The 23,799-nt window shown below is 43.9% G+C and overlaps 2 protein-coding genes across 3 annotated transcripts; one reads left to right on the forward strand and one right to left on the reverse strand.

Moving 5' to 3' along the window:
* The first annotated feature begins 149 nt into the window (after nt 1–149).
* On the forward strand, nt 150–3,265 carry LOC135396434 (protein UXT-like). The gene is made up of 5 exons (XM_064627397.1): nt 150–303; nt 1,251–1,332; nt 1,447–1,514; nt 1,574–1,745; nt 1,803–3,265. Exons 1-5 carry the CDS (start codon nt 227–229, stop codon nt 1,833–1,835), a joined length of 432 nt encoding a protein of 143 aa, XP_064483467.1. The 5' UTR covers nt 150–226; the 3' UTR covers nt 1,836–3,265.
* LOC135396431 (ubiquitin carboxyl-terminal hydrolase 14-like) lies at nt 3,266–23,794 on the reverse strand. Of its 2 annotated transcripts, none has more exons than XM_064627392.1 (14): nt 23,486–23,794; nt 23,026–23,171; nt 16,563–16,595; nt 16,398–16,502; nt 16,122–16,225; nt 15,363–15,537; nt 15,155–15,300; nt 13,572–13,654; nt 13,484–13,515; nt 13,365–13,430; nt 13,216–13,308; nt 8,547–8,730; nt 7,412–7,600; nt 3,266–3,372 (listed from the first exon to the last, which is right to left on the reverse strand). In XM_064627392.1, the coding sequence occupies exons 1-14, from the start codon at nt 23,493–23,495 to the stop codon at nt 3,305–3,307; spliced, it is 1,434 nt and encodes a 477-aa protein (XP_064483462.1). In that variant the 5' UTR covers nt 23,496–23,794; the 3' UTR covers nt 3,266–3,304. The 2 variants fall into 2 exon arrangements, with proteins under 2 accessions (XP_064483462.1, XP_064483463.1); XM_064627393.1 differs by lacking the exon at nt 23,486–23,794 and adding an exon at nt 23,282–23,380.
* Nucleotides 23,795–23,799: the final 5 nt, after the last annotated feature.

The raw sequence follows: 23,799 nt of genomic DNA on the forward strand, positions 1-23,799 counted from the left end.
AAAGCTGAAAGTTAACTACGTTTAAAAATGTACTGGAAAGGTTGCTAAATAAAAGGGTCGTTATAATTTTTTACTTCAGATTTTAGCTATTTAGGTAGCTCAATTTTAATTTATTGCTAATTTTAATTCTCATTGTTTAGTCAGTGGTTCAGGCGTCGACGTCCAGTGTGGTGTGGCGTGCAGGGTGAAGTGGTGCTGTCGTCCAGGGTGGTCCAGGGCAGAAGAGATGGCCGAAGTGGGATTGGATTCGAAAATATTGCAATACGAATCGTTCTTGAACGATGTTCTAAAGGAAGATCTACGGTGATACAGTTGAATGTTAACAAGTTGACAGTTTGCAGTTGTTCGGGCATGATGACAACGTCTGAGCAGCTTAGGAACAGAGAAATAGGAGACAAGCTAGCTGGTGCGGATGCGATGAGGGACACATCTCAAACAAGGAGAAATGGCCGAGGCAGACCACACAATTAGGGGCGATACCACACGTAAGCCTCAAACGCCCAGAAATTAACGAATTCAAGCAAATCAGAGAAAAGAGGTGCTGACGCCAGGAATCGAACCTGGGTCTTACTAGGTCACGAAGACCCAGGTTCGATTCCCAGCGTCAGCACCTCATTTCCCTGAGTTGTTTGAATTCGGGGCGCATCTCCTTGAGTTTGAGGGGAAAGCACAGGGACACGTAGTAGGGAACACGGACAAAAACTAGGGAACGGACGAGACAGACTCAAAACCAACAGCTTAGGAAGCCTTGAGAAAACGGTATGTGGAAAGAAATTGCCGCACCGCAATACAAACTAAAAAAAGAAAGCCTTTATGTTAAAAGCGCTAAAAAGACTACACAGTTGTGCACTCTGTGTTTCGTTTTGAATGTGCCGCCTTTTTAGCGCTTTTAACATACAGATCACATACCAACAAGCCCAAACGGAGGTTTCAAAAAACGGAACGGTCATATATTTCTACACCTATATACCTCAAATATCACGGAAGTGGCGGCTTACAAATCCATACAAGCATGGAATTATCATGATAGACTCTAGCAATTAGAAACAAGTGGTGATCATTCATCTCGCTTGCCACGCACATTCTAAAATTAGTACATGTAAATATGCTTAATTAGACACAACATTGTGAACAATGCATCAATCATTCAGAATAGATATGCCCACCCGACCTGCAAGCTGTCACCTGTTATCTTGTCTTGCATTTTTCTGCTTTAATGGTTGAAAATGCAACATGTCTCGTATTTGCAGCATCTGCCTCCGTGAAAGGGACAAGGTGTGTTCCAAACTCGCAGACGTTCTACAACTGCGCACTATCATCCAGCAGATAGAGGTAGCGCACCTCATCACCATGTAACGCATGTGCCTCAACCCATGTGCCCTTACCCTTCTTCATATGGGTCATCCATACCGTAACATGCCTGCTGATAGGTTCTGTGTTTTGCAGGAAACTTGTGGTGACAAGTTCAAGAGCCAGGTGGATTTGGGATGTAACTTCTATGTACAAGCTTGTGTGTAGGTCATAGCATTTGTAGTTATAGGATATCTCTTATAACAGTAATGCAATGGCACAGAGAGGACACCTCCCACATCTTGGTGCAAGTGGGGTTAGGCTTCTTTGTGGAGTTTACACCAAAAGAGGGGCGCTGGTTCCTAGATCGCCGTGAAGAGCTGCTCAATACAGAGTTGCAACGCTTGACTAAGGACTCTGCTATGATAAAGGCCCACATACAGATGGTGCTTCAGGTATACTTCCACATGCTTTGGGCTGCATCCATTTATGATCGAAGGTGTTTTTTGCAGGGCCTTCGAGAGCTCCAGGGAATCGTAACGTGAGACTAAACACATGGAAAATACCTTTGTTACTGTTGCACAAAATCAACATTTGTAAATACACTGTTCATGTGAATTTAAAAGAATTTGTATCCGATATGATTCAAAACAAGGTCTCCTGAATAATTAGAGCCAGAAGATTTCGGGAAATATTTTTTTCTAAATTCGGGGGGTAAAAATCGGGTAAATAAACGTGGGCACTAAATTCGTGCGAATTCGGGTGAAAAAAAACTTCCAGTACGCTAAATTCGGGGTGAAATCGGGCTCAGTTGCTCACACTAACTGTAGTGGTTTGGTACAAACGGTTATGTAACTGAATTTTCCTGCCAAACAAGTAAATTAGTACGTTCCTGCAGACATCCCAGTGAGGGCAATTTGCCGGGTAAAAATCGGGTTTCACCCTAAAGAGGCAACCTTCAATTCGGGGTGCAAATTCGGGGAAGAATCGGGTAAAACCCTAAAACTTCAGGCTCTATGAATAATTCATAATTACAACCTGGAGATGGGGAAGGTAAGATGACTCATATGTAAATATATTCTGTCCTACCCTATCTTATCCATCATTTGGATAGCCACTGTCATGCATGCCCGGAGAACTGTCTCGGCATCTTTCTTTATGCCACAGTTTGCAAGGACTGCTTTCCCACAATGAATGACAGCCCTTGTGCAGGCTTTTTCTGTCAGTAACGGTCCTTTTTCAACACAGCTCCATGCAGAAAAAAAAAAAAAAAAAAAAAGGAAGCCTGACAAGTGCGTGGACACTCCATTCCACTATTCCATTCCCGAGTGCAGCCGGCCTTTCAAATGCTGGACCAGTCGCTTAATTTGGCATTATATTGTACAGTGCTGCTTGAACCTGAAGTTCACAGAATGTGTGGTGCTTCTGATCGTGTCGTACTATATTAGTTTAAATGTAACCCCTTTCTTTTGTCTAAACTGAGAATTCAAAAATATCTGTGCAGTCTAGTATGGTTCTGTACTTTTGGAGTATGCAAGCCATCTTTCCCATTTGACTCTCACACTACCTTTTGGGATAGTATTCCTGCATTGGGAGATTTTCAACCCTTCTCCACAAGACGTCAGCTTATGCTACCACAATGTGTGTCCGCACAGACGACATGATCAGACAGATAACGGGACGGCACACAAATCACGCAAAAGGGGAAGGGAGGATGCACAGAGTTCACCTTCGGAAGCCAGATGTGTCTCATTTCTCCTTGGGTTATTTGTTGACATCATGCCATTAGCGACTACAGAAACGCCTTTGACATGGACCGAACTCAACAACTTTATTTTGAGATGATGAATGGGGAGTTGGGCCTAACTCATTCTCTCTACCGCTATTTCTTGTGTTTGTAACAGAGATTGCACTGCTCCAAGCCAGAGTTGCTATCTTTGAGCAAGAAACTGAATAAAACATGTAGATACCTCTGTCTGCAGACCAAATAGTATTTATTTTCTTGCATACATCATTACACTTCTTCTGGAACTTCAAGCATCTGTGGGCCATAAAGGAGCACGTAGGCACAGTGCCAGTCACCTGCATAAGTCAATACAAGAAAAAAAAGGACTCCGTAATGCGTACTTCTACCAAAAGTCTAGCATTGATCTTCAAAGAAATATGTGTGAACAACATACACAAAGACATGATGGCATATAGGCAGGCAAGCTGGTTCGGGCATAGCTTGGGCTTTCTTAGTATGGGCAACATATATTTTGTGTTAAGTGTGCAAGAGGGTGAAGAGCATGTTGGCTGACACTGAACTGGTGAGAATGCACAGGTACAAGGGAGGGACACTGACAGTGTTAAACCGGTTTATTCAGACAACAAATCTAGCCAGGAAAGTCCTGAGGAACAAAGGCGACCTCTAGCGGTGACATGTTCACAGACCTCTGACTCGCGTTGTTGGACAACCCTCCAATATAGGCGGCCTCCACAATTTTGCACCCAAGACTAGAAGGGTGCCTGTGCACAACAACCACATTGTCAAACTAAGGGGCACAGGAAAGTCTACAGGTAGGGCAGGAGCATAGATGAGCTTTTAGCATTAAAGGCACGTCTTCTGAGAGGGACTGAATTGGACATTAAAAGGTTTGGCCGATCAACTGTTTTCCACAAACCTGAATAAACCAGTTACTCACCATGTTCAAGGATGCAAAATGTTATTCTGTAACATCGCCACATGTGGGCCAAATGTGCTCTCAATAATATTCATACATGATCCAGAAATGCTGCGTCCTTCAGTCCATTTTCGAGGTTACCATTTGTATCCCAACATCTGTTCCCATAAACGTGTTCCCACTGAGTACCTCTACAAAGGTGTATAGAGTGGCACACATTTTTGTCATGTTTTATGCATGCACCTTTGAGAAAATCATAGTGAGGTCGGGGAGCAACACTCCCAACAGCCAGTAAGTAGCCGTATAGTACATACTTAACAGTTTTGCATTTCAGCAATCTTCCTTATCTGGGAGCTATTGCAGTGGCAGGTATTCTAAATGGAGCTAACAAGTGCAAAAGAATGCTTCAGGCTTTCTCAGGCATGTGCAACCCCTGCCCATTAGAAGAGACGAACATTTGGTGAAATGAGTGTTGAACCATAGCCTACAGGTTCTGGTGTGACAATTATTAGCTGTTATGAGGGTATGTGCTCTTATTATAGGAACCAAGCAATTGTCTGTAAAAATATCTTCTCCTTTATGCTTTAAATGCCTCCGAGTTGCTCATTTAAACCGCTGACCATAAAAAAAACAAAAAAACTCAGTGATGCATTATGTTACCCAAACGGGTTCATACGTGAACAAATACGTTAGAAAAATGTGAAACTGGGTTCCACGTATAACAGCAGCAGTACAAACAGGAAGCTACGTGCTCTACATTGCACACATGGTTGCACTGCTCGCAATCATGTTCTGATTGAAACACTGAAACTAGGTACAATTTCCTCCATTTTGTCTCTGTATTTTGGGAGGTCAGAACCAGGGTGTCGAACCGAACCCGAACCGAAATTTCCATGACACCGTTGAACCCGAACTAGAGCAGAACCAGAAAAAATAATACGGGTAACCAGTCTGCAATGTTTGTAAGCAATGTGCAAGAACCGTTTCGGTTCTGACATAAAAGAAGTCAGCATAAGAGGGGGACGCATTAAGTTTGGACGCCACTGGATTGTGATTCCTCTACGCAACAAGTAGCCACTATCGGGTGGGGCTGCGACGCAACAATGGCGAAAACGCATCGTCTCAGGCTCTCCAACATTGCATTTTGCGATGGCCGCAGCCATTTCACTGATGATGGCACTGGTCTTAGTCCGTCCACACCAGTTTCGCTTGCTTAGTCACATTTTGGGAACATCTTCAGGAACAGCGGTCACACGTGGTCGCTTACGCTGCGCGGCTGGTTGTGCCCACCCAGAAAGCCTTTGAAAAGGCACATGGCGAGTAGAGCACATAGAAGTATTTTTGGGGGGTGGGGGTGAGAATTTATGTTAAGAGTAGGAGAACAAGTCGGGAGACAAGTTCAATTTCTCCTCTTTTTGTTCCCTTACAAACAGACAAGCAAACAACTTTTTCCTCTTCTTCTTCTATCACATCACATCACACACGTGCAGGTATTTCTCATGTTTGGAGATCGCCATCGGAGGAGGCTAAACTATCGTAACAGTCTGGACTGACGATGGGACGATAGCACTCTAGAAACACGGACACAATAGAGAGTTTTAGCTGACCGTTACCGAGTCCCACCTCCACTCAGCCTTCAAGCGAGCACGCAACTGCGCAATGCGCGCGACATTTGGCCGTTAGCGGGTGAGCGGAGCGTGGCTTCCGCTCCGCTCTCGTGCTGTCTGAGCAAAGCGAGACGGTCAGCACTACCAGGTGTCAAGATGGCTGCCGCCAGTGGTGAGCACCTGCCGCTGCCCTCGTTGTCTTTTGCTGCAGCTCAGGGCGATGCATCTCGGCAGCGGCTCCGGAAGCGTTTTTCGGATCGACGAGGATCCTGCAGGGCACTCCAAAACTTCACAAATAAACCTGGGACAGACAGCTTCAAGCACAAATTTATTGTTTACAAGAAGCTTGAACCAAAGTCGACCTAGTCATAGCTATTGGAAGGCCGGCCAGCCTTTTTGAATATTCAGGTTTATTACTGAATGTACTGTACTGTATCTACTGTACTGTATTCGACTGTGACCATGTTTTTCACTTTTTTGTATTTATTTTTGTTTGTTTGTTTGTTTGTTTGTATGCAACTGTGTATCTTTGTACGCGTTATTTGTGAATGTACGCACCGTCTGTACTGCAGGAGACCGGGGCCCTCGCCAAGCTAGAAATAGCCTTTTGTCCCGGCTCCACCACCATGTGGAAATAAATCATTGCTGTTATTATTGTTATTATTATCAAGGCAACAGCAATGGAATTATTTTCAAATATATATGTAGAAAACTGTAATAATAAACAGTACTGCCTTGCTTTTACTGGAAAAGTCATAGCTAATCACCTGCATTTGTTCTACTACTTCCCGTGTACAAAGACAGAGATCACCGTTAGCACAGAAAACGGGATGGTCGCTCTGCTAAAACCAATTTTCCTACCCCCGCTCCGCTCGTGCACAGCGGATCACCGTAAGCGGAGTGGAATGTCAGAACGGTCAGTTAAAACTCTCTAACGAAACACGCGATCTGCCGCGACCTCCAGCCATAGATGGTATGCTGCAAACACGTGTTACGGGCTGTCTTCTTCAGGAATGCGTTTGTGCAGCTTTTAAAGGAAAGTGAGAGGCCCCAATTTTCCGGGAGATTGGAGGGCGCGTCTGTACAATCGGGAGACTCAACGAAATTTGGGAGTCCCCGGATAAACCGGGAGAGATGGCAGGTATGGAATACAGTAGCAGGACTACACCGCTTCATCAGCGTGGACGCTATTTGCAAGTGTTCATCCACTTCACCTTTCTTTCGCTAAAGGGAGTACCCGGCCACTAAAAACATTGGTGCAGACAATAGCAGTAAGCTATTAGCTGCGAATTTCCGGATAAAAGCAGTTTTATGGGAGATATGAAACGGAAGCGTTGAACCCGTTCGTGAACCGGTTCGGGGCTGCGAACCAGTTCGGGTTTTGGCACGCCCGAACCGGAAATGAACTGGAACGAAATCCAAGCAACGCGAACCCGAACCGAACCCGTATTTTTTGCGGTTCGACACCCTGGTCAGAACACTCGCAATATGTTGCAGTTTATGGCTCAGACTTGACTTGCTGTCAATTGGCAAAGAAAACACTGCCCTATATACTATTTGTAGAGTTTATCGTTTAATGTCAGCCTAGGCTTATGAATTGACAGGCTGCGTCTTGTAGGGGAAACTCACGATAAACAGAACATATTTCACGATTTCCTTGGTGTTTCGTTTAGCGAATGCTGATTATACAGTCCTGGAATAAGCATGGAAAAAAAGTGCATCCCTCACTTATACCATATTTTGGGGTACATTTTATGCCACCCACAGTGATTTTCCTGGGGCCCTCCAAGAAACAAGTCACTGAGGTACCAAAGCACCACAGGTAAAAGAAGGTACCAAATGCCACCACACCTCCTCCGGAGAGCTTGAGGATCTCCTCCTGTGAGACTAGCGAGACCTTGTCGTCATCACACTTGTACCACTCCTCTGTGTGTGCCTGCTTCCGTATCCAGGAAACATAGTGCCCACTTGAACTTGATCGGCCCTTGTGTGTCAGTACAGCCTGCAGCTCATAGTAACCGCTATTGCTCGACCCTGGATCTGCATAGGTGAGGAGAAAGCCCACGGTTTATGGCTAGAGACTCACAACTTGTAAAAAGCTGGCAGAAAAGAAATGCTGACTGCCAATGTCCATTCAAGGGGCAAGCCAACTAAACACAGGTCACGTGAACCTCTGTCTATTTCTAAGCCATGTTCTTAACACAATTACTAGGACCCGGGAGTTGATGCATTCAGTTGCGTACATGAACTTTCAGTTGGTTTCATTTGTGTAGCACACCCATGTGTAGTCATTTGTGTAGCACCCCCCCCCCCCCCACACACACACACGTTGCCACGCGTGTTCCATGAGAACGAGAGAGAAAGCGTAAAAATTTTTGCACTTTAGTGCCCCTTTAAGTGTTAGTTACGATAGCTGCCACTGGAAGTGCTATTGCACATTATTAGGAAGAGGAAATTAAAAGTACCACCATTACAGCTACCGTCATTCACATGGTACTTCCTATATACGGACAACCTCCAAGGCTGACTGACTGACGATGACCTTGACTTTATGTCATAGGTTGTCCCTCTCCACCTTGTGGGGCCCCGGGGGTGGGGCAAGTCGAGAGTGAACGAGCGCGGCTATGTTTGTGTATGTTTTTGTCTGGGAAAAAAAACTGCATGCATCAAAACTTTTGTGCTGCTCAGCAAATTGACGCATATACTTTCATCAGATGTCTTAAACTGAAAATATTTTGGATGGCCCTATGTACTCCTTTAAATGTTCAGCATTCTCAGCATACCTATGATTTCTGTAGTAATACTTTAGTCGGTGGTAGTTAGCAGTCCAACAGTACAAATTCTGACCGTGGAAATACAAAAAGAAAAGAGGAAGCAGGACAGTGTTTCCAAAAGCTTTTCTTGGGACAACAAGGCATTCTGCGTACTGTCCTTGTGCACAGAGCACCCAATGCAAGTACATATGTGTATGTAGACTAACACAGACCTTGCGGGAAGGAGAAGGGTTCGTGGCGAGTCTTTCTGCTGGTAGTGCTGCCTTCAGCTGGGGGAACCACTTCCATTTTGCTGTCCTCCTGCTCCTTGAACTTGTTGCGCATAGGAATGAGCCGCTGCTGAAGCTCTTCAGAGCACAACTCAAACATGTCCAGCTGCATGGGGAACTTGACGTCCTAAGGAATTTTTTAATTAAGTGAGTGGGCATACTGAGGAAACTCCCAAGCATGTCAACTGCTGTAAAAGTATAAATTTTTGCGAGGACTTTATTTTCGCGAATTTCCCGATCAAGCTTTTTTCGTGAAATTAATGTTCCGCAAAATATAGGTAGCGGGGATGAAAAAGTATGGGCACTGAAATTCGCGACGATATGAGCACCACAAAGACAAATCGACGTACCTATTTGGCTACCTTCATTCTCACACTTTGTTCTTGTCAAACATTTCTGTATTTGAAATGCCACTTCAACACCAGTAGTTTATTCGCATAGTGTATCACTAGGGAGTGACTTTTTTGGGTTAAACCCGATTTCTCCCCGAATTTCATTCAGTATGAAATCCTCAAGTGACGTAACAAAGACGAACAGAGGTCGCTATGTGTAACACATGTAAGAATGGGTCACTTACGTTCCCAGAGATACACCCATGTGTGTTAGTACTGTCTATGTCTTCGGGAATTAGCGCTGGTAGATCACAAAAAAAAAACAAAAAACATTAGGCAAGGACTTAATAGGCAAGACACCCGATAACACCTGAAGGCACAATTATTGCCCGATTTCTCCCCAAATTAGAGATTTAAAAATAGCACCCAATCCCCCCCCCCCCCCCCCCCCCCCAAATCTGAGAAAGGCGTTTAACCCAAAAAAGTCACTCCCTATGTATCACTTGGCATTGCCGATACCTGCTTTCACAAACCCAGCATGTATGTCATTGTTACGGCATTTGAGTTCACTGTAAGCCTCCTACAACCAGCCGGCATGTGGAGGCCGGCTAATTCTCGTTATCTACTGTCGGCAGTGCCATGATCCCCCCAATCTCCCCGATCGCGCGATTTCCACTTCCGTACGCTTCCACATGAATTCGCGAAATTAAGGTCCTGCGAAATATTCCCTAAAGGCACTCCCACACAAATTTGCAAATTATTAAAACCGCAAAATTAACCACTTTTACAGTACCTTAAAGGGCGACTTCGGAACTATCAGAGAAACAATTTCTGCACATCGTAGTTTGTGCGTAACATCCACTGTATACCTGTCATCAACTTTGTTTCTTCCTCATGTGATAAATTATGCCTAAAATAAGAAAGCAATCAAACCGAAACAGGAACGTGGAGAGGAGGTCGCAGAAATTTTTTCCCTCCCAAGGCCACCGCATTGACGTCACTCTGCACTCAGCGGACAAGTAGTATACCACGCCGGTCGCAGCCGCTGTGTTACACGTTTTTATGGTTCCCCCTTCGTTTTGAAATGATATATTTCACAGCTGTGTTCTCTTCGTGTAAATGATTGTGGGAATATCACAAGCTTAAAATCCATTTGGTTGCGAAGCCTCCCTTTTAAAGGTACTATAAAGAAACAATGAAAAATTCTGATAGTACACAATTGTGTTCGCAGTGCAAACATACATGGCGCATTCCTGCGTCCCGCAAAGATGGCAGTATACATGTTGCAGACCCAGTGGGAAAGATAGAAAGATCATACCAGAACATCAAATAATGGAAATATATACCATGAAGACTAACACATAGTCACATAGACTAGATATACCGTAGTCAGCCTCATGGGAACAGAAGACTATACCAGCTAGGTGACCGTAAGCAGAAGAACAAATAAAAATGATACATTTGAAAAAGAAGACATATGGATCAACAAGTGTCAGCATAATTTATTGTAGGGAATGTCAATTGAGCAGATTACGTTACAGGTCAGCATGAAATGCAATACATCACCACTCTTACTGCACACAAGATTTTACTATACATGAATTTTTGCAGCTGCCTTGGTCTCGTCCACAATGCTGACTTGAAATTGTGCCAATCAATGTGCTTCACCTTGTTTCAGTAATACAGTCGAACCTGCATACTTCGAACCCTTATATTTGGAATTCTTGCCTATATCGAACAATGAAAATATCCCCTTGAAAATTACATGTAAAAGTATAGCACAGAAATATGGTTTTATCGAACTTCCGTACCTCGGAACACCCGATATATTGAATGTTGTGCCTCTGAAAAGGGGGCTTCTCCCGAACACTTGTAGCTGGCGATCTTGCACCCTCGGGGAGGAGGGTGGGAGGAAAGAGCGAAAACGTGAACAAGGGGGCCAGAGAAGAAGCCGTTGCTTACGGTTGTTGGCAGTGTTGGACTGTTGGTGCGGAAGAACACAAAGTGCCGAGTGACAAGTGTGGTTCGTTCAGGAGCCTGCCGTGTACGGGGACACGGCACTTCATGAACTGTCGGTGTTTCGGGGCGTCGTTCCCACAAACGGGAGTCTAGCGACTTTGCTGGTGTCGACAATGCTGTAGAAGCTGTGGTGGAAAGGACTGTTGCGGACATTGTGATGGACCTTGCTAGTGCCGACAAAGCGGATAGCACCGACGACAATGAGGAATTGCCATCGCCAGCCACTGAGCTGATGTCAGCGTTCCAAGTTATTCATCACTGTTGCATAGCAAAGGAAGGCTCCAGCCTTACAAACATAGATCATGTTGATAAGATTGAAACTCGTGTACTGAACTTCATGACCCACAACACAAGGTAAGGTCACAAATTTTGTTATTGTTAAATACAGTGTCATATTTTCACTACTTTTGTCATCCATCATGACTGCGGGGGATTAGTGTTGCACGCAGGTGCTAAAGTCGCTGCTAATATACACACATCTGATACATCAAATTATTGATATACTGAACTATTTTGCTACCCCTTCGAGTTCGATGTACAGCCAAACCTTGTTACAATGAAACGTGATGTAACGAAATTCACGATAGAGTGAAATAATTTGGATTCCTCGGCAGAGGGCCATAGAGATCGAAGTATTTTAACTCCCGCTACAACGAAATACTTTTTAGCCGCTGCCTCGATACAGCGAAAGAACGGGATAAGGTTTATGACCCAAGGCAGACCTCAGGGTCACGAAAACAAAGGGCGCAAGCAGCGTCCTGTTCCCGCAGCAAAGGATGGCATGCGCGATTAGGATCGGGAAGAGTCTAGTGCCTACAAAAGGAAGTTTGAGTCATTGGAAGGTTCAGGATTTTCCTTGTGAGGTTTTTCCTTTTTCTTGCTGGTTTTGAACTGGTCGATTGCAGCCAAGTACAGGACGAAGCTGACAAGAGCACGAGATGCAAGGTGCCATCATGCGTGTGTGGAAAACAGTTCGTTCGCGTGGCGGTGTACGTGACGAAATCAGCCTAGATGATTTTCTTGATGCGGACAAACATGTCGTAGCAACGGAAAGCCTTACGGAAGACGCACTGCCATAGACGTACTTAGAAGGTTTGCGGGATCGCAACATGATATAGAGAAAGTTGCAGAGCCTTTGGAGGCGTAAGAACAATGCGTGAAACCGCATCGTCTAGGCAAAACGCAGACGCGCATAACCAGCTATTTCACGCAAGAATAAAATGCCGTAGGTGCCCTTTGGCACTGTATTTGTAGTTGTTATAATTTTTCACGAAAAACTTTTCCGCATAGTAGCAGGAGTTATCGACGCTTATATACAGGGCGGGTGTACCTCGAAATAAAGTGATCGAAATTCCTGTTGCAAAATAAACTACTGTAAATAAATGTTATCTGACTATAAAATGCACAGTCGTGCGCAGGAAACTGCCAATGGCAAATTTACATTAACCTGGACATACAGATGCAAACACTGAACTTGAACTAACCTAACAATTAACTAACCAACATGCTGCTCCGTAGTGTCCGCTCTGCTTAGCCTGACGGCTGCTAAATTGTGTCGTTCGTTCGCTAAAATGACTTGGACAGACATCGAAAACCTGTGAATTTTAAGTGGTTAAATAGCGATGTCATGTTTTTAAACACGGCATATAATCTCACAAAGGAATTGAGCATTCTCCTTGATTTTCCTTGTTTCGAGAATGTGAATTTCGAGAACGGGGGATTTTGCAACAGGGAATATTGAGGTCCTCCCTACAGCACGTGACCTTCAATTCAATACAGCGAAATGTTCGATACGACGACAGAAATTGCAGTCCCCGTGAGTTTCGTTATACTGAGGTTTATATGTGGGTTTGACTGTATTCCAAAATATTCAAACACTGTGAATACCCAAAATTGCCTATGAATACTGCTCAAACAGCATTACCTATTAGATTCAAATTCAAAGTTTTGAATATTCGTACTGTACATATCTAATTAATTCCAACGAAATTACTATGCCACTTTTACGAATAGTATTCTACTGATATGTCAATAGGTGCTGGGCATGTATTCAGCAACTTTATTGTTCACAGAATCACATAACATAATACATATATCGAATATATGTGCTTCTCCATTTAATACATAAACATAACCAACTGTGGTTCATGCATGGAAGGGTAGATGATGTGAAGCAAGATAATCAAAATTCAAGGCCAGGGAAGCCTCAATGCTAAAGAGTTTTAAGGGTATCATAAGGGAACCAATCAGAAGGGACATACCTTGAGGATCTTTGCATTGACTGCTCCCTTTTCCTTGTAAAAGAAGCGCACAAACTGAATGGTAAGATAGGCTGGTAGCCGACTGATGGTACTCTGCAAACACAACTTGTTACCAAGAGTTCATCAGCAGTATATCTAAGCTCACTCACTGTCTTCTGGTATTCCGCATCCCGATTGAGCATAGGAGAGAACTTGGTGATAGTTTCTTGTAACCTCTGTAGGGAGACACCAATAAGAGATTGGAAGGAAATGATATCTTTGTACTCACACTTTTGAGGCCTGCAAACATGTACCTGACATCTGAAAGGAACAAGTAATGGATGAGTACCGTCATTTGGTCACCTGCTAAGACCTACCCTGAGAAATGAAGCAGCTCAACTGTAAAAAGTGTTCCGTCGTTTTGGTTGGGGGCTCATCGCTCGACTCCTTGCACTTCAACCTGGGTGTCTGTTACGGAGTTGTGTGTGCGCTAGTTTCAGGTTTACCCTATTTACTCGCATCATTGACACCCAAGTACGTAGCACCACAGGGGGAGTGCGTTACAAAGGGGAAAATTTTGATCTCAACACACACTCAAGTACCACTGTACCAGGCACGATGCATTTGTCAAGTGTTATCTTTGAAAGGTTTGCTAGCAAGAAACCAAGCAGTCACATCATACATAGATGTGTGCGAATACAGTCAACCCTCTATTTATGAACCTTCGATTTATGAATTCCCTTGTTTTATGAACACAAGCACGGGGAACCAAACTTTTTCCATTAATTTTTCCCTCGTTTTATGAACCTCGATATTCGAATAATGAACGGAATTTCTGGGAACCAACCAGGAGTTGCCCAGCGTTTTTACCCTCAATTTATGAACGGATCGTTCCGAGGTAAACAGAAACCTTCAAAGGGATAATTCTGTGGTCTGAATGACGGCTGAACGGACAAAACGTTTTCCAGGTATTGCACCCTCGGTTCTTAACCACTCGAAATCTGAACAACAAACGGGTTTTCCGGGGTTGCACAAGGTGCGACCAAGTGTTCCTGACCTCAGTTGATGAATAAGGTGGTCGCTGTCACCCGGAGATTAATAAACAGAGGTTAAAAATCCCAGAAGAAATCCGAGACCAGTCCAGTGCGAATGTGGTGACATCTCTTCTTTCCAAGATTGACACAGCGGAATGCATGGTCTAAAGAAATTAAAGGAAATATTAAAGCCCAAAAATTCAAAACCATTAAAATCCAAAGCAATATTAAACAATTTAGTATTGCATAATAAACAGAGTGTGAATGCGCTAACGTCTGTTCTTTGTGAGGTTGATACAGCAGAAGGCATGGTCGAAAACAAAATTACGCAATAAATTGCATTATAAACACAATCCCAACTCGGAAATACTGTTCGATTTGCTCGATAGTACTCACTTAACGGAATTTTCGATTTATGAATCCCTCGATTTATGAACGATTTTTCGGGAAACCGAGGGTGTTCATAAATCGAGGGTTGACTGTATGTGTTTTTAAGAAATCTGTTCGCATTTAGCTGGGACACCCTGTATAATTGCATCGCAACTAGTACGGTCGGTCTTGACTATAATACTACTGCACATTCCTTTTTTGAAATCATCTTTACAACGAATATTTCCCGCGACCCCTTGGAGTTCGTTCTAAAGGATTCAGACTGTATTAGGTTGAACATGTTTAAGAAAATCTTAGAAATATGAAATTTACGGGTGCATTGTGGAACTTGACAACGCATTTCGAACATGTTAACAAATAACATATGGAAGCACTGTTCACTCAGAGAACATAACAATGGAAAAGGGTAGAGAGGGAATGTGGTCTCTCCCCTGCTGTCAGCATGTGTCATGTCAATGTTTATGGACATGGCCACACTGCGATACAACCCCGGTTGATCATCAACCACTGCATTCAATACTGTGGGAAAAGGATACGTGACATCAACAATTCCCCCAAAGTACTGATCCACAAAGTTTGCAAACTTGTTGGTGTTGGGTCCCGTCTCTGATGGACTGTGGTTCACAGGGTTCAGCTTTTGCTGAAGCATCCGTACCAACTCTGTCCAACATTCATTGGCATCCTTCAGGGAAAAAAAGCAACTCTTATGCTCCAGTCAGAGAAGATATACCCACAAAAAGTCACCTGCTGTACAAAGCCACCTCGTTCAGACTTCTCAGCGAAACGTGGGAATGCAAGGTGCAAGACCTGCAGTAGAAGGATAGGGGGCACCACCGCTGACTTGTCCATGACTCCATATAGGTCCCGCAGCGCCGCTGTCACAGATTGCGCACCAAGCACACCTAGGTCACCCTCGTACCTGCAAAATTACATGTAGTTGAGACAGTTGACCAAAAAAGCCCAGACAATTGCATTCAAGAGTGTGTGAGATGATAATAGACGCAAAGAGGCTTCGAACTTGCACACAACCTTTTTAAGGTCTTTATCTGGTCTATAGATATTATCAGAAGAGTGAAATAATAAAATCCAGTCTATCAATGTTGCTTTCAGGAAACTGAATCACATACTGCAAATGTGGTAATTTCCATCATGACATAATATTCGCAACTCTGAAGATCATTTTCCACAAAAAGAAAAAGAAAAGTACTGACGATGACAAAAGCACAGGCACTGGAATTTGTAACGAATGACGCTTCATCCAGCACCGATGGACTTGGACACTATTTATGACAGCCAACGCTGCAAACCAATGACAGATGAAATCGTGACTGAAGTGCACATGTGGGTAGCCTTTTGCCAGTCTCATCCTATCATGCGTGAGAGAACTTTGCATAATTTTTATGGTTGCTCCATAGCTACGGTTGTGTGCATGAATGTTCCACAGAATACATCACAGCAGCTTTGAGCACTCAGGCTAGTACACCACTTTAACCTGGTGCTTACCTGCGGAGGGCATCTCTGAGTTCAGGCACCGTCCTCAAGCATTGTACTGTAGCATTCATGTAACAGGTGTTGCCCAAGTTAGTGAGCCCAGCTGGCATCTCCAACTGTACAGGAAAAATAAAATAAAATAAAACAGCTAATGCAAGAAGTAAAGGAAAACCAAGCCAGTGTAAACATTGAACAAAGCTTGGGACGTCTCCATGTTAGTCTCCGGTACAAACTCAAGGATAATATGTCAACTTCACAAACACTTCTCATGTATATCTTGCTACTCACTGCTGTGGCCAGCTCACTCTCAGTCATGTCCTCCACAAAGATAGGTTTCTCTGTAGGTTCAGCAGGCAGAGCATCCCTGCTACCCATCAAGAGCACCAGTGAACCCTAGAAGTTTGAAGAACTATATCAGGCTGATAGTTCAGAGAGAGGCAAGAAAAGCCTTACATCTTTCAGCTGGATGTTGCCCCAGTCGTCATCCTGAAATCAATCAGAGATATTGAAGTGACCAACGAGGAAAATGAAAGGGTAAGTAGATGGCTGAACCAAGCACAACTGCTGTTCGTAATCAGGCAGAACACACACCTTTCTTTAAATTTGCAACTACTGAGCAAAGGGAATTCCCTGTGCTCTGTTATACAACATGATTGTATAAATGTTAATATTTGAGGATCTGAAAGTCCTCATCCATGGTGTATCTGCAGAACATTTCAAATAGAATGTGCAAGTGGCAACATAAGACAAAGACATGTCACTGTGGGGACACGCACACGTGTTAGAGTCATGGTATTAGCATTCAGCTCAGCTTTGGCTGTGCTGTTTATAACCAAGAACTTTCTGGCACCAAATTTGAATTTTAATGTATCCACAACAGACTTGTGCCCTTTACTCGAAAAAAGTAATTGATTACCGTTACCAATTACTCGGCTCCAAATGTAATTGAGTAACGAGCAGAAAAGTCACGCGTTACTCCTTTGCATTCACAAGAAACAAAAAAGAGGTTCAACAGCGTAAGAGCTGAAATAACACGAACAAAAAAATGTGTAGGACAAGTACATCTGTACGTCTACTGTATTTATCGCCCGTGAAGACGTTGACCCGATTGTGGAACAGCATTGCATGGAGCTTCCCCATGACTCATTAAACCTCCAAAGCTTCAGGTACCACCACACTGGTGTAGGAAGGGATTAGGGAGAGCGACCTGAAATTCCAGAACGTGAACACAATGACCTCCGCTTGCTATAGTAGAACGGCCCAACAAAGGCTGACTGCATGAGGGGCTCGACTTGGGGCAGAGCATCTGAAAAATAGGTTGATCTCTGCCGGAAAAGTAATCAATTACTGAGTATTCGATTACTCAGAAAAGTAACTGGTTACTTGAAAAATTACTTTGACAGTAAAGTAACCGATTACTCGAAAAATTACTCAAAAAAGTAATTGATTACAAGTAACGCAATTACTAGTAACGCGTTACGCACAAGTCTGATCCACAATATACATAGGGCCTTGTGTGCTGGGGTTTTATATTTTTGAAAACCCCGGGGGTAAAAATCAGGATTAAGAGCCGTAAAACAGGGTGAAATCGGGTGAAAAAACGTAAGAGCACTTTTCGCATTTCAGATGAACACAAGATGCAGAACAGATTTGCTGAGTATCCAGCGTTTAGTGTGCTTCAGTGCCCATATTGGTCGCTAAACTGGCACTTTGCCAAGTTCGTTTTTTTGGTTTTACCCTATGTCAGCGGTTCCCAAACTTCGCTGCCCCACGGCCAACGAAAATATAGACAACTATGTCTCGACCTACCTCTGACATTTTATTGGAGCCACATACAGAGCGAGTTCCCTGGGCCAAAAAGTCTTGCACAATGGCATGCTGCACAGGTGCGTGCTTGCACAACTGCATGTTTGGCTCACCGACAACGAACGCGAAACGGTTTTCTTAGGTTTTTGGCATCTGCTCTAATTCGAGAAGACAGCATTGCGCGGTGTTACCGTGAAGGCGGGGGTCAGCATATGCCGCAAACCCACGATAGACGCGGATGCTGTGGCCTTTAGTGGGAGTGAGTGGACCCCACGACACAGATTCTGGCCCTCGTGCACAAGTGAAAGCAGGCGTGAAAACGAGGCTGTGTGATGCATCGAAAGCGTCGCGTATCCTACATGCACGCAAGCACATATACAAGGGGTGTTCAAGTCAAACCGGGACTTTATGTCTCTGAGTGTGCAAATGGCACGCGCTACTTCTTTTTCGCCATTTTCACACGCAACAAGCCTCCACGTTCACCACGTGGTGGTCCAAAGTTTGTGCAAAACAGAAGACACGTGCTGGACAAGATGGCCGACAACGAGGTGAGCGCGCACATCGAACAGCGAATTGTCATGAAGTTTCCTGCAAATGAAGGCGTAAAGTCATCTGAAATTCACAGAAGACTTCAGGCTCAGTATGGCCACGATACTGCCACCACGATTGCTGCCACATCCCCCTTACAGTCCAGACCTCGCCCCTAGCAATTTCCATCTCTTCGGGCCACTGAAGGCGTTCCTTGGGGGCCGCCACTGCGACAATGAGGTCAAGAATGCGGTCCGATCATGGCTGCTACGCGCCGGTAAGGATTTCTACGCTGCTGGCATCCAAGCCCTTGTGAAATGCTGGAACAAGTGCGTAAGTGCAGCTGGTGATTACGTTGAAAAATAAAACAAATTTCTTGGTAGAGCCCTGGACCGGAAATCCAGAAGATGTGGGTTCGATCCCTACAGCTGGCTAACCTTTCCAGTGACTTTCATCTTTCATCACAAATTTCTTGCCTGTACTGCCATTTTACTTTTGCGAAAAATGAAGAGACCCGGTTTGACTTGAACACCCCTCGTATGAGAAGCCGCCGGGTGTGCTGCCACGGGCTTCCTGGTAATGCAGAATAGCGGGCACGAAGTGGCATTTTAAAAAATTTGTGGGCTGTTTTGCGACCCTCCTGAGAACGTGTCGCGACGCGTTCAGAGGTTCACGTTCCAACCCACTGTTTGGGAACTACTGCCCTATGTGATGACGATGCCAATCGGCCTCACAGACAAGCCTCTAAATATGCAGGCTTAAGGCCCTTCGTTTTCCGCGATTCCGCGGCATTAATCGCAGAATCCTTCGTTTGGCGCAGAGTTTCACGGAATCCTTTATTTTTAAGGATGTGTGGATATCAGAGTTCTCAAATTCGAAGCGAATATCAATCACTCGGAGTATCCGATTCGCGAATTGAAATACCCAATATTCGGGTTTCCGGATAATTTGACTATTCACCGAATAGGGACGACACCTCCCGAAAGTGGGCTTCACCTGACGCTTCCCTGCATGAGGTGAAGCCGCCCCTATAAAATTGAAGCCTGCTTTACGTAATTGTTTATGCTGCAGGACGAAAGAGACAGATTGTAGTTTAGCTTAGGATAACATTAGCCCAAGTTTATTTTATGTATACTTCACCTGAGGAACAGGCGGCGTTCATCCCGTATGCAGTTTAGCGGTAGCAGTGGCGGATTTTGATTTGGTATCTGGGAGGTTGCCTTCAAGAAGTTAAGACTTTTAAATAATGGCTACAGTCCAAGAACAAAAAGGGGTGTACTAAAAATGTAACTTCTCCAGGCCATGTATTGTAAACTCCTTCAGTTCCTATGAACTCTGTAAATGCTGGAAGATCTTTCAGCAGGTATAAAATGATTTCAGGCAACAGACCGCATCAGATGAGAACACAAGATATCAAGTATGTAATGCTGAGCCACAACAGTGCTTTGAATCTGTAATTTTATAAAATTTTTTGTTCCCACATGATCCAAGAAAATAAAGTGTCTTCCATTTCATGCAGCTGTTGACTGCTCGCCGCGGAAAATCGCGTAATTTACAAGTCAGTGCCGCGGAATTTTGAATTTGCCGCAGCAGAAAACAGAGGGCCTTATGCAGGCTACTTTCGCTTGCATTTCCCAGCTTGCAAATGTACACGAAGTGAATTGCAATTGTTGAATAAATTGTATGTTCAACTTGCACAATCAAAATACATCTGTGCTAATTTTGGGAGCCCAAGTTAGTGCAAATGTATCACAATCCTACAAGGCAAAGCAAGCAGGTAGTGTCTTAAAGGTTTTGTTTCCTGCTGTGGTGCCCTTGGGGATGTCAGTTGTGCAAATTGCATAAACACATCAACATGTGTAATTAAAAAAATTGTAATATTATGGCTTCTTGCATATATGACACACATTTGTGTGTTTATGCCTTACTGGCTGTCGTTCTCAAGGTAAACCTATCCTGCCTGCAGAGTTGATTTGTATTTGGACATAAATGTAAACTCCCTTTTGAAATTGGATCCATTCCTAGTGAATAAGGGAACAACAGGCAAGTGAGCTGGTGTAATGGACTTGTAAGCAATATTCTCCTAATACTCAAGGAAAAAGTTACACATACAGGTCCTTTCCCTTTGCTTAGTGAATAAAAGCAGGGATACAGTAAGGCACAGAGTACCACAAACAGGAGAAAAGGAATGCAAGAAAAATGGATGTGTTATGTAATACTAAGGGGAATCTGGAGTAAGCAGTCAAAATGGCTCAATGCCTGCACTGTAAGTGACACATGCTCACTCACGTAATTAACTCGTTTTTTCATCAAAATCTATCCCTACTAAGAGGGTATTGTGTATTACCCGAGCTTAAGATTGCAAGTCAACATTCATGGTACACTAAACCATCGTTCTGTTCTGAAATATACGAGTTGGCACCTTTCAATCTACAGGTATTTTCTTGTTTCATTCAAATCGTGACCTTTCCATGCAAGGCTGTAATCTCTTCTGTTGTACACTGAAGATGTTCCAGTTATCTTCAACAATTTTCCAATAATACCGGGGGATATCACGTCCCGTGCAACAACAAACGCCCACAGATGGCGGCCTCACTTTCTCAATTTGCTTAGAGTGTGCTCTGCAACAGCCGTCCACCCTGTACATAGTCACCGGACATTCGCTGTAGGAGGTTTTCAACAGGAGCATCCAGTGTTTGCATCACTCGTTGACAGTCTGCCTCCTGGTATAACTGCATATTCATTATGGTGCTCACTTCTTAAACCATCGTGACCAGGCTCAGTACCTATCCATAGACTGCTGAGAAAACCAAGGTGTTGCATCATATAAGAGCAAATAACTCCAGTAGAGGAACGGCCTCTGTTCAAAATATTGACAGCTCCTGACCCGAGGTGTTCTATCTTACCTGGATTGCTGGCTATTCCCCTTTTTGAAGAGCAATACCACTTTGTCAAACATGCAAGTTTGACACACTGACACACACCTCTATTGCACATTCTAGTTCACATTCAATGATTTCATATCATTGGTTGGCTGCCATGCCCACTCTCAACAGAACACCGGAACAAGACCCCAGTAGTCGCTGCACTGACGAGCACAATGCAAGACAGGCCAGCAATGATGCTCGAGTTGCATTGCATCGAATATGCCGGGGGAAATAACGTACTACTAACACGTGTGGGCCCAAGTTGAGCGAGCACTAGCTAGGTGAGCATGTCAATTATGCGAGTAAATAATGTACTTCACATATGTATAGCCATTAAGCTTTGGCTTATATTTTTCAGCATATGAACTTTCTGGCTCTGTGTGGCAGCCTCAACAGGTGCTGCTCATTTTGTGGAACACTGGTTTGTTGGGGAGATCAACGTACAGAACTGAACCGAAACCGAAATCCAGAAAAAAGAACGCTTCAGGCAAGTGACATATCATCTTTAAACTAGGCTTAGATCCATATGCCATCAGTGTTCCCATGCCACTGTCCTGTGTTTTAGAGTTATCAGTTTTGATTTACAGATCTTAAGATGGGCTACAACCAACAAGCCCATAAACCACATTCTATCGTGTCATCTCTGTAATTTTCAAGTTTCCAGGTGGTGCTCCCCCAGAGCATTTCTTGAATCGGTCTTAAAATCTTGAATCGAATGGCTGCACACACCTTACTTCTTTTAGACTTTCGCCTTTTTTTTTTCTTTCAGAATCCTCCAAATTTGGTGCAACCGTTTCTCTAGAACTGAAGTGATTCTTCAGAGAATGTTATGAGTAGCATATAACTAAGAAGCAAAAATCCCCATTCACATATCTTTGTGGTGTTTATGTTCAACTTTATAAAATTCGTGGATACTACAAAAAAAAAAAAAAAAAAAAACGAAGGAGGAGTTCAGAGCTTCCCTCACTCCTGCCACATCCTAGGTCTGCTTCAGTTGTGACCACGTGGCACAGGGCGATCCGAAACCTGTTCACAGAGAACATCATAGATGGCGCCTGTGCTGATGTCACAGTCGATGATGTACGAACTGTTATTGTTTTACTGCGGAGCTGACCCATTATCCTCGAACCGGAATGAAAAACATTCAGTTCGACACTCTGGGGGAGACACACTGTCTGCGGAAACTCTAATGTCTATTCGCTGTGCTGATGAGCCACAATCAATGTGGAACAGCTGTTCGCAGCTGAGGTAGTGGCATGCGTGGTAAGTGCCTTCATACGTAGGCATTGAGCTGTGGCTTATATCTTTCTGTATGATGACATGCTTTTGTTATTCCCTATTCTAGAGATAATTACACGTGGATTGGATGCGGCAGCTAAATTGGTTCCATGGCGCAAATCAATTGCAGACAGAAACAACATTTTCATCATTATGCAAGCACACTATCTTCATATCTGTGTAGGCAAGACAGAACTTATGATCATAATGCCAACCCTGGCATGTGAAGTAAGATCATAAACTGAAGAAACAATTTCGTTTTCTGGTTCATAAATAAAATATTGGGCAAAGGCCAAGGCAAAGACTTTGCCGGTCGTTTGGGGAGACCATTGTAATCTGTCTCATTATCACTACAGCAGTGACAATACATTTCTCACCTTGAGAACGGTACCCTTGACCATAACTTTCTGTCGATCCGGTTGAACGCCGGTAATGGCAAACAGCTGTGCCTTGAACACCATGGGCTCCTCTTTTGTGTCCACTTCTACGTCAGGGAAGGTCTCTTTCCCCCATTTCACTTTCACTGCAAAAAAGGAACGCCTCAGTCACGAATAGAATTGCCAGAGAAAAAGAAGACCACACAATATAAGTTGAGCAAAGAAAAGGCAGCTGAAGTATAATAATGTGGAGTACGGCATTAATAGGCTTCCTGACACTTTGCAGTACCAGCTGTCTGTGCAGATACAAATACGTGCATAATGAGAAACGATGGGTGATGTGTATAATGTGCATACAATGGCGAGTTCTGCAAGAAAACGTGATAATAATCAACGCACATGCGAAGCATGAAGATGTCCTTACGGTGCTTGTTGTCGTAAGACTACACCGTAAGCTTACCTTTGTACATCCTTTATGAGTTTAGTGACTCAGCGGTAATACTCTAAATACGACGGATCTCAAAACCTTCGCGTCATGTATCGCGAATCACTGCCTGCCACAGTAACACAGTAACCTCCCAATTTATAAACTACGAATACGAGTCCTGGTGCCGGCGTTTGCAGATGCGGATACACTGCACGCGTAGCTTAAAGATCGGCTTCTTCAGCGTGTGTTTTTTGACAAAAGAGAAACACAACAATAATAGCCCATTAACCGGCAAACACCGCAATCGACACACACGAGCACTGCGAGCACAGCGAAAGCGAATGTCG

This window comes from Ornithodoros turicata, chromosome 6, assembly GCF_037126465.1.
Source record: "Ornithodoros turicata isolate Travis chromosome 6, ASM3712646v1, whole genome shotgun sequence".
Lineage (NCBI taxonomy): Eukaryota > Metazoa > Arthropoda > Arachnida > Ixodida > Argasidae > Ornithodoros > Ornithodoros turicata.